Here is an 11891-nt window from a genome sequence, read left to right on the forward strand (position 1 = left end):
TATGGGTGGGCAGGAATTCTGGGCTAGGATGCTGGGGAGATAAGGGGAGGTGTGGTGGAGAGGGTAGAAGGAGCTGCGGGTGTTGTGAGAAGTGGACACGAGAAAGAGAACCTAGACTATTGCAGTGGCAGTCTTTGAAAGACGTGGGCTAGGTTATTGAGGGAATTCACATTTATTGGTCACCCCTGTCTGCGAGTTTTCTGCAAATGGTGGGCTGGGTAGAGGAGGGAAATTTCCCTATCTAATAAAAAAAAAGTTTACTCTGCAAGTTCAATACAAATCTCTTAAAACGTCAGTCAGTCATGAGGCACAAGAAGATGTCGTTGGTTATGGTTCTTGCTATGTCTGAGAAAGGAGCCCTGGGAGCCAGTCTCACTTTACGCCTTAGAAGGGAGGAAAAGTTGAACAGCTTCTCCCAAAGTTTTTCCCAAATTTCCCTCCCACAAAAATGCAATTCTGGGAAGAGAAGAAAATTTCAATGTTTTCAGCCTTACACCATAAAATGTTTTTAAGATTATGGGCATGTGTAAAAAAAGGACCTGCTAAAAGGCTGCAGACTTGGCTGGAACATTTCTCTGCACAAATTTGTTCAAAGTTTTTTCGTACGAATGAATCGGAAGTGCTTTCCACCGAGCAATCGTGAAATGTCTGATCCTTCTCACTCCTACAGAATCAGCTAAACTGATTTGCAGCACAGGAACACAGATCAGTTCAGACATCTCTTTCTGTCCACTCCAACTTGATTGCTTTTGGTGCACTCCCTGTGTACCACTATTACCTCTGCATGTCAAACACATCAGTGTTATGCTGTGGGAGCATCTTTGCTACAGTTATGTTTGCATTGGCTGATAAGGATATATTTTTATCCAGGGTGGACATGATTGTGTGCAGCCACACAGATGTGACTGCATTAAATGATGTAGCAGTGTGCAATCCATCAGTTTCCACATATTGTTGCCTGTTTTTACCTCGGATAACTGATTAGCTATCTCATTGTAGAAAACGCAGCTGGGACAAGCACTTAGATGAGAAGTAAAGTAGATGAGAGTCTTTGGCTGATCTCCACAAGCCACGTCATGACAAATACTGCCACTTTAGGATTTTAGAGAAAGTCAACAAAAAACATTTATTGCACTGTAAGAAACACACACTGAAAAAGCACTCAGTGTCACTAAAACAATGCCCAAGGAAAGAGCAATGTATTCTTACTTAATGTTATTTAATCACTGGCAACTCATACAAACTAAAATTCCAATGAGATACACAGTCAATTCATCTCAGATGCTAACTCAAGTGAACACTGTAGCTGTGCTTTCTAGATGAATATTCAACCATTTGTCATTTGCTGCACAACAGTGCACACACACTGGTTTTTTTTAATAGTGAAAACACAGCTGAGAGAGATGCTACTAAAACGTAGACCAGGAGACTTTCAAATAAGATAATGTGATTCTACCCTTAAGCATTTTTCTTCCAAGGCCTCAGAGGTTTCTGCTGAATGTTTTATCAACAAAAAATACAGAATTTGCTTCACTAGTTTATCCTTTTCTGTCAATCAGAATATTATATATTTTTTCTATGTCTGTCTATAGCAGTGTAAGAGGCAGCCATATATTCCAGAAATTCTTCTTTCTATTAGTGCAAGGCAGGAACAGCATCTTTAAAGGAATTCAGTGGTGAGTGAATTCACATGTACTGCATGTGCTTCAGCAAGACAGATGGATTTTTGAGACTCTGCAACTGGGTGGTTTTAAAACCCTTGAGAAGTCTACTCCAGGGACCTCAAGGATTTTATAGTTAGCCCAGGATACATACTGCATCCTTTGTACTCAAAGGTATCTATTTAATAGCTTAGTAGTTGTATGACTATTTTCTTACCTCTCAGAATGTTATAATGTGCAGAAACTACCTTCCTCTGAGCCAGACTTTGGTATCTCAACATCTATTAGATTACTTCCTAGAAGCTACCACTGTATTTAAAAAGTCAATAATACTTTCTGAGATGTTTTTCTTCTCAAATGGACGTGATGCTGTCTTTGCCTTCCCAAATTTTAATTTCCCATTCAGATTACAATATGCATCCAAGCGTCCTGTGCTGAGCAGGTTTGCAGAAAAACAGCTGCTAAAAATTAGTTAAGTGACTCTGTGTCACACACGTAGCAGATTATTAATCTGCTGCTATAGATTATTAGGAAGGTGTTAACTCATGCTTGACCATAATATCTTATTCTCACTTAAATGTTTTGACTTTCTCTTTTTCTAGTACCTGCATGCAAATGGAATTGTGCATCGTGACTTGAAGCCAGAAAACCTACTCTATGCAACGCCAGCACCGGATGCACCACTAAAAATCGGTGAGCAGCATTAAACGTATGCTTCCCTAATTCCTTTGTACCAGTAATATGTGCTAACTGATGTTTACAGTATATACATCTCACCACCACTTTATTCAAAGCTAATGCTTATACTCAAATGAACAGCATGTTACTTCTTCAGCAGCACAGCCGAGCATGGTGTTTTTAAAACCAATACAAAACTAGATGCTTGCTTAGAGAATATCTAGCCAAAATTGTGCGGAATGTGGCAAAGAATAAAGAGCTCAGGAGGAACAGGAAGGATCATGAGATCAGCATATAGCTGTGTGCACCACTTCTGTGCCCCTTTTTTTCATTAAACTAGTATTCTAAGAGGAAAGATTCATTGGCATGAAAGTACAAATATGCAGGTAAGTGGTAGAAAGCAAACTGAGCAAGGCTGACTTCTGTTTTGAAGGCAGGTTTGAAGGGTAATAAGTGATCTTCGCAAAGAGCATAGGGAAGCTATCTGAAGCACGGTCAGCACCATGGGGGGGATGAGGAGGGACAAGGTGAGACCAGGCTCTCCTGATGGGCATGTATCATGCCAGTTCTGTTGGGGATGGCGGCCGCTTGCAAAGGGCATGACCTCCAAAAATGCTGGGTATGCCCAGTTTTTGCTTGAGCAAAGAGGAGCTCTGTACAATGCTCCTGAGGTGGGTTTGGAAATACCACCTCGTGCTCCCTTACCGGGGAGTGTGGGAGCATGTGAGCATGCAAGAAGTGAGTGTTGCCACGTTCATCAGGCCGGTGTTCACCCTGGGTTTCAGGAGCCAGATTTCCACAAACTAGTCTCAAGCAATTTAATATAACTTTCTAGGAAAGTCTTGCATCTCAGAATGATGGTACCTTAATTTACATTTTATCCTAGTGCTTACCTTTCCTGGAAAGGCTCTAAACAGCTGTAATGTGATAGTTTAATGCAGCACCCAGTGTCCTTGGTTTGACAGCCACTGGTTAAGATTATTGCCTTGTTTAAATTGAAATTGGATTTGCAATGAGTGACAGTGTTTATAAACGTAAAGTATATTTCTGTTTAGATAAATAATAATACAGAAATTATAACCATTTAGGGACAAGTGAACCCTAACTATGCATTTCTGGAATAAAATAAGAACTATTTTTATCCTGATCTTAAGTCAAAACATTCCTTTTTATATTCACTGTAACAAAACAAAAATGCTTTTATTTTGCATTTTTTAAGGCCAGATTGTCATCACCTAAATTGAAATTTGAAGAAGCTCAGTTTATTCTCAGTGAAAACTAAAAGAGTTGTAAAGACTTCAGGTTTTATGCCTTTTAAAAAGTGAGTGATGCAAGTACAACACGTAATGTCATGAAGGCTTTTGCTGTCTGAGTAGTAATTCAGGGTGGAAACGCTGCAGAAAGGATGATCTTCTTCCCCTGGCACAATCTCCATGCCCCTAGAAGCCCTCTATCAAAATACTGCTGGGATTTTGTCTCGCAGGGACTGCATACTCTGAGTCTTATCCAAGAAATCACTAATGCACAATTTTTTAACCCAAAATTGTTCTGTTAATTTTATTGGATTACTCACAGAGTGGATGCTGAATATATACCTAGAATGCATTTCTGGATCGCTGCTTGTAAGCCCGTAGGCATCTCATTGTATTGGCTTTGTGCAGTCTTCAGAATAAAATACAAGCTACATTTCTGTCAAGCAAGAGCCAGGGATACTCATTCATATGGACAAATTTTGCTTCTGGATTGCAGTCTGGGTAGATTCTTTAAACTGATCTTCATCTCTGGAAATGACAGTAACTGTTTATGTAATGCATAAATGTTCTTTTAATTACATATACAATGTGAAAAAAAAAGGATTTTATAAGAAAGTAAGAATATTAATATTCCTAAACAATCTTAACAGCTGACTTTGGACTTTCCAAGATTGTGGAAGATCAGGTGACCATGAAGACAGTTTGTGGAACTCCAGGGTACTGTGGTACGTTGTTTTATTATTTACAGTATGCTGCACTTAATGTGAGGATGTTAACATTTTCTCTTTCCAAGGTGAAATTCTTCTTCCTAAAGTCAAAATTCAAAAAGCCCCTAAAAAGCAGAAATAAAAAACTAAAATTCAGAACTGGCACTGGATTACATTTTCTAAACTGATATTCTCTATCACTGAAGCTAAATAATCAAAAGATATGTTAAGATGCAAGTTCATTACTTGCATGGAAATAAGTTTGACCATCATAAAAATGCTGAAATTACTAAAATAATACTGGAGAGGCATCAGCAGAAATTTGGACTATAAAAGGCATAATGGAAAACACAAAAAATTTATAAAGTTCATAACAATTATAAATATTTGAATATTGCTTACGCTGAATTTATCTTAAAGTAATTTTTTTTGACATAGAGGAAATCAAATTATTCCTTAGAGTAGGGTCATAAGTTAAACTCCTAAACCCAAAACATTTCAGATACATGGTTTTAAATTCAGGCTTGACTCAGACCTTTCTGGTCCATGCTGGAGCGGGACCTGTATAACAGAATTATGAGTGCAATATCAAGGAGCGCTTTGTGGCAGATCTTGTCAGCTGGGGCGACTGGTGTAGATCTAGTCATCCTTTCAGCAGTGAAAAGGCTTTGGCAGTTTTAACTAATCCTGTTTTCTCCTAAACAAAGTAAGAATGAAATCATAGGTTTGCTTCAGTTTTAGCAAGAGTGAGAGTCAGTATGAACTGCTGCTTACCAAAATGACTAGTTTGCCTGTGCATTCACAATGCTTCAACAAGCATGAGTTTATGGATGACTTCAGAACAAACATCTAACTCATGAGCTTAGCACTGTATTACACAAGGATGGTAATTTTAATTCCTTTAGTAATTAGAAATTAGGAAATTATACACTTAATGATGTTGGGTTTATATTTTTCAGTTGGTGGCCTTTAAGGACACTTTCTACTTGTTTAACTGTAGTTAACAAAGTTTAGAAACTGTGTTTCATCTCAGTTGCCCTGTTCTTACATGTTTCTCTTTTTTCCAAAATCACAGCTAGTTCATGCTTCTCAGTCTTGTAGCTTTTCATAATGTAAGGTGTCTAATTTGAATGCAGGAAAACCACCACTGATACTTCAAATTAAAACAAATTTCTGTAGAATCACATTTAGGTAAAAATACGTTACCTCACTGTCATATGGGAGAGTGAGGTTTTGATAAGCAAGTGAAAAAACATAGTACTGGTAACAGTCCATGAATAATTAGGAACGTGGGTTTTTTCTCCATTGCTTTTGGAGAAAATAAGTGGGGCAGAGAATGAACACTACAATTGCTGTATGCATTACACGCAAACAATGCCATAGCTGTGCTATACGTCGGATATCAGTAATCCAAAGAGGATATAACTAAAACCAACCCCCAAAAAATCCAAAATCTAAAATCAGAGTTCAAGCGCATAACCTGCCACAGTAGGGAGAAAGGAAGCATACAACTGACCTTGAAAAAAATAATTTAAAAGATGCTGCCGAGCCCCAGCGGCCATTCACGCGTGGGGCCGGAGCATTTCGCTCTGCCCACGGGGCTATGGCGGGAGCTCGTCCTGCTGCAGGCGGGGACGTGCCCAGCCTGGCTATCCCCTGCGCACAGCAGACTTTTCTTCAGCAGCGTCCCCAGGTAGGAAGGGATGGCACTGGCCTGTAGGATGCTCCGTCCCTGCGGAGAGCCTCCGGCCTGCCTGCGGGCGGCTGGTCTGCGCAGCAGGGCAGAGCCCTGCTGGATTCTGGCTCCGTTTCCTGTGGTGGCACCGAGCCGTGCAAGGCTGAGCAGCCGGCAGCTGGACGACGCCTTGCAGATTGCCTGGCAGCTTTCAGCAGGGCATCCGTGCATGCTGTCGAGCTCCCGGTACAGCACCCTTGTGCACAGCTTCGCTGTCAGAGCAGCTCTTGGACACGCGCAGAAACTCACCTGGACTCCTGGAACCAGAAAATGAGCTAGAAATGGATCCTCCAGTGCCAGAACATGCAAAAAAAAGAACATGGCAAAAGAGGATTGCAGCTGCCTCTTCAGTCTGCTTGCCCTTCATTGCAAGGCACTTCTATGTCAGCAAAGCAGCTAATGGCCCGGGAGGCTGGTGATCTTGTTTACACCAGGGCAAGCCTGCTGGGCTTCCCATGGTGGATGCTCACCTCCAGCAACCAATGTGATCTTGTGGAGAAACCTATTTCTGCTATTCTTGCTGAACTCTAGATCCTGAATGGGCTCCTACAAGAGGCTGCAAGTTGCTAGCAGTGTCCTGGGTGATAAGCATCTGAGGTAGTTTTGGACAGAGCTGAGCCAAGCAGTGCAGAAACCAAAGACTTGGCATTTGCTTTTATAAATGTAGAGGCAAAGGAAAGAGAACATTGGAGAAGACCATAAGATTACTCTGCTACCTCGTAGTACAGCTGATAATGCAGTTCAGGTGACATGTCCATTACCTTGTACGACATTCTCTGCCGAGCACACACAGGTGCCAAGTATGCTTTAGAGCAGCACTGAATTCCAGTCTGCTTAGTTTCGTAAAACCGTACTTCACATATTGGCTATTAACGTTCGGGTTGTCTTCTCTCATGACAGTTATACTACAAATGCCATAAAACTGTAGTTAGTATTTAGCCCTTTTTATGCCTGTCTTTGCATAATATAAAAATAGGATGAGGCTTATTCCCATAGAAGAGCCCTCAGAGTAGGGACGACTTGGTGGGGAGGGTTGGGGCTGAATGTCTGTGCTGAGAAGAGAAGAAAGGAGCTTTGTGCCTACAGACATGAACCTGCAGTCCTTGCTTTACAACCCGAGTTAACTCGTTAACATAACCCGAGTTAACATGCAGAATTCCTGGTGCCTGGAAAATATTCAAGCATTACTTTCCAGAAGTGGAGGAAACCCAGGAGCAATACTGTTGAAATGCCAAATTACACTATGAATAATTGATAGTCACAGGCTGCCAACTCCCACATCCTGCCCGCCCAGCTATCAGCAGCTTCTCCAGAAAGGACACAGCAACAAAAACACTTACTGGAGCCAGGATACTTTGGCATCAAGACTGGGACGTGCAAAGTGATGCAGAGGACTGAAAGCAAGAAGATGGTCACAAAGAACTTAACTTGCTGAGGCATTGTGCTTTCAGTGAACTTAAGAAGGGCATAAGTGATTTCTGACAGTAGGACGTAAAAATAAGCCAGTGCAGAGTAGTGATTCATGATCAGTCTGTCAGAGTCAACATCTAAACTAGCAGCAACATATCTGTCAAATCCATTCACCAAAAGCAAACTCCTGGAAATATTAAAAAATTATATTTACAAGATGTATAACCATGTGATCACAGTCCAGGTACCAAGGCAGCCCTGTATATACAAAGATTTGGTCTCCTTTGTGGCCATTTTACAATACTGAAGTGAAAGGAGGAGAAAAGAAAAGAAGGGCAGGAAGTGTCTTCTGCCCTTATCCTGAGCAAGAAGACATCCCAAGAAACATTGCGTTCTCTAGAAGAGGAAGCATATTGGCCATTAAACAGAAAAACTGTCCTATTTACTTCAGAACCCCCCACATGGCATTAACAAACATGGCAGGGAGAACGGTGGTTAACATCTCTTTTTTGGGTCCATCTCCCTCACTTTCTCTGAAGCCATTGACTGCTTTGCTTGTAGGCCGTCCTGTTAGCTATGGGTTGACCTGAGTTAAAATCAGTTGGGATCTAGTGTCCCTTCTCAAAAACACCCCCTCTCTGTTCATCGGTTTACCTAGCAGAAGAATAAGGAGGCAGGGAAAGTCTGTGCTTAGACTGGCAAGTGTTTGCCCAGCTGCCAGCTGTACGAGTGGTATGTAGCAAATTTAGTGATTAATGTCCTTTGCCTTCTATATTAATGCTTTGTAAAAATGCTTCATGTGTTCCCTGCATGGTAAATCCTTCAGGTAAGTTGAAGAAGTCTGAGCCAGCTGCCTGGAGGCCATTAGGGAGTTGTCTATACTCTGATTAAAATCATACTTGGGGGAGCCTTGCTCCCCTGGGATATTGCAGCACATGCCCCAGGAGAGCTAGCTGCCCCAACGGAGACTTCCCACAGGCTGGAGCAAAGCAGGAGCGTGCCAGCAGCCTGGATCAGTCTGGACGGGCAACCAAAGCTTCAGGCCAAGCAGGGAGCTGTCATACATTTCGGGAAGCCCCAGCCCTTCTTGGCCCTGCTGCTTACACTGTGAAAGTGTAATGCGGGAAGGTGAAGAGGTGCAAACGTGCTGCAGCGTTGGTGCACGTAGGTACAGCAAGTCCACTGTGCCCTGGAAATGTGGCAGCCATCCCACGTGCATCATACAGCCCGTGGGCTCAGGGGCTGTGCTGCCATCCCGTACATCTGATGGATATTAATACAGATGCAGTGGTTGCTGAGAAGAAGGGCTACTGATACATGGAAGTGTGGCTCAGCAGTGTCTTTTTAATTATTTTTTTCCAATTAGTTGGGTATTTTTGCCTGTGGCCAAAAGATGAGGGAGGGAAGGGTCTTGCTTCCCCCAGTATCAAGCACTTCCATTTCCTCCTCTGGAGATGTGGCATTTTCATCCTGCCACCTCAGGAGCTTTGCCCAGGGAGGTTTACCCAGGGAGGCGGCAAACCTCGGGGGTGAGCAGAGCTATGAGCCCTGGGGCCGTGGGGGCTGGGGGTGCTTGAGGTAGGCACGTCACAGTTTGAATGTGCAGCCATGCACATTTTTAGTCACACGCAGCAGCAAGAGATACTGCCTGAGGGATACAGCAGTCTGCTCAGCTTTCTTCAAGGTGTGTCTGTCAAGCTGCTCGGGCAGAGATTGACTACTCTTTACCGTTGCAGAGGCGGAGTTCCTGTAGGCTGCCTGGCCTTTCCGCCTGCTCCGCACTGCCACAAAAGCAATTGCCTGAAATGGTCATGTCTTTCCTTACAATTAAAACAGAGTATCAAAAAAAAAAAGCCCAAATAAAGTACCAAGTAAATAAGTAAAATACTAAAGTAAAAGTGCCATCTCCTTTGTCACACTTGTCGTGGTTTAACCTGGCAGGCAGCCAAATACCACGCAGCCGCTCACTCACTCCCCCCCCGGCCCCGCAGTGGGACGGGGAGAGAATCAGAAGGGTAAGAGTGAGAAAAACTCGTGAGCTGAGATAAAGACAGTTTAATAGAACAGAAAAGGGACAATAATAGTGATAATGATAAAATATACAAAATAAGTGATGCACAATGCAATTGCTCACCACCCGCGCTGACCGATAACCAGGTACCTTCCTGGATCACGCCCACCATTCATATACTGCGCATGACGTCACATGGTATGGAATACCCCATTAGCCAGCTGAGCTGGCTGTCCTGATTATGTTCCCTCCCATCTTGTGTACCTAGCTCAGTCAGTAGGCATGGGAGCTGTCCTTGGACTAGGAGGGTACTTAGCAACAACTGAAAACATCAGTGTGTTACCAACATTCTCCTCATACTAAATCCAAAACACAGCACTAGGAAGAAATTTAACCCTATCGCAGCCGAAACCAGGACAACACTGCAGCTCCAGTGCTGCTGTAGCTTTCTGTGGTTCATTTCACAAACCTAAATCTAAAAAACAATTTGAAACCAAAGTCCGCTTTTCATTTTATTCTGGCTGTGCTTGGACGTGACTTCTATTGCTTTATACTCAGTGAAGGGAATCATTTGCCTAACTAAGGGCTTAAAAGAGCAGGCCCTAACTTTTTAAAAGACACTTAGGAGTGTGCACAGAATTCAAATTGATTTTGTGACTGTTATTTCTGCATTCAACTTTCATCTTACTGACAAATGTTTTATCATCTGCAGCACCAGAGATACTACGGGGATGTGCCTACGGCCCTGAGGTGGACATGTGGTCTCTGGGGATTATCACCTACATCCTGTAAGTCTAGACAGTGTTACAGAGTGGCTCATTTGTGAGCACCGGCCGGTGTTTATGACATTATAAGCTGTGCCATTGGAAGAGACGAGATCCTGAACTTTAATTATGATATTCCTGATCTTATTTAAGTAAGTCAAATCCTAGAGGAGCATGGCAAAACACTCAGGTTGTATATTTGATAAATGTAACACTTCTTCCTGAACGGCAGCAAGGTCTGCACAGAATCATGCTACTAACGTGAATGAAAAGCTGCTGAAAGCAAAAATACAAGCATACGAGTGTAAGAAACCATCGTATATTTTTTTTCTCATTCACACAAAGTGTGAGATATACTATGATCCTAAGGAGCTTCTCAACTACAGATGGGGCAAGGAGAAGTTAAGGTGCTTGCAGTAGTTTCACAGTGCCTGTGAACATTCCCAAATGCAGCTGCCCCATCTGTGTCAGCCACAGACACTGCTACAGCTTTGGCATCAGTGTTGCTGTCTCACAGCATCTCAGCCAGGAGGCAGGGAACAGCCCTGGACTCTCTGTCTGCAAATCAGTCCACTGGGTTAAATGATTAATGTTGAAGTGTTCCACTTCTTACAAAATAACCAGAGACGCTGTTGACAGAGGGCTGTGAGCGATGCTGGCCATGCATATTTTAAACAGTTCAAGTTGCAACTATAGACCAAAATTTTCCAACAGTTATGTCTAAAGGTAGGCACTTGTGTCTGCATCTTAATATGGCTAGTCCTAATTCAATTGGTAAGCATTGTAATTATTTTATTGTATCGATGGAATCTTTCAAAGGAAGATTATTGAGAAGGGAAAATTTTATCTGATGTATTGACACTTCTTTTTATGGGAGAATAAATAACTTCATTTATTCCCTTGGCAACACCAATGCTAAGCTGGCTTGTGTAGTTGTATGTACTTGCAGGACACCTTTTACAGGAAGAAAAAGGGATTTTACACATATACATTAAAGATATGGAGGATTTTATACATCTGGGCCATTTTCTTTCCCCTTCTAAGGACTTATTAACTGTGTCATAGAATCATAGAATCATAGAATCACAGAATAGTTTGGAAGGGACCTCCCTTCCATCTAGTCCAACCCCCCTGCTGTGGGCAGGGACATCTTCAACTAGATCAGGTTGCTCAGAGCCCCATCCAACCTGACCTTGAGTGTTTCCAGGGATGGGGCATCTACCACCTCTCTGGGCAACCTGTGCCAGTGTTTCACCACCCTCATTGTAAAAAATTTCTTCCATATACCTAGTCTAAATCTACCCTCTTTTAGTTTAAAACCATTACCTCTTGTGCTGTCGCAACAGGCCCTGCTAAAAAGTATGCTGCCGTCTTTCTCATAAGCCCCCTTTAGGTACTGATAGGCTGCAATAAGGTCTCCCCAAAGCCTTCTCTTCTCCAGGCTGAATAACCCCAACTCTCTCAGCTTTTCTTCACAGGAGAGGCATTTCAGCCCCCTGATCATTTTCGCGGCCCTCCTCTGGACCTGCTCCAACAGGTCCATGTCTTTCTTGTGCTGAGGGCCCCAGAGCTGGACACAGTACTCCAGGTGGGGTCTCACCAGAGCAGAGTAGAGGAGCAGAATCACCTCCCTCGACCTGCTGGCCACGCTTCTTGTGATGCAGCCCAGGAT

The 11891-nt window shown here is 42.8% G+C and overlaps 1 protein-coding gene across 1 annotated transcript in view; it reads left to right on the forward strand.

Annotated features, from left to right (window-relative positions):
- Window positions 1-2263: 2263 nt before the first annotated feature.
- The window catches only part of LOC104082746 (calcium/calmodulin-dependent protein kinase type IV-like), a gene marked incomplete at its 5' end in the record, with an annotated part of 19443 nt that continues 9815 nt past the window's right edge, over window positions 2264-11891 (forward strand). Inside the window, 3 exons of the mRNA XM_009585982.1 lie at window positions 2264-2354; window positions 4243-4317; window positions 10168-10243. Of these exons, the coding sequence (XP_009584277.1) occupies window positions 2264-2354; window positions 4243-4317; window positions 10168-10243 (242 nt within the window). The remainder of the gene's footprint in view (window positions 2355-4242; window positions 4318-10167; window positions 10244-11891) is intronic.

This window comes from Fulmarus glacialis, unplaced genomic scaffold (assembly GCF_000690835.1).
Source record: "Fulmarus glacialis isolate BGI_N327 unplaced genomic scaffold, ASM69083v1 scaffold44860, whole genome shotgun sequence".
NCBI lineage: Eukaryota > Metazoa > Chordata > Aves > Procellariiformes > Procellariidae > Fulmarus > Fulmarus glacialis.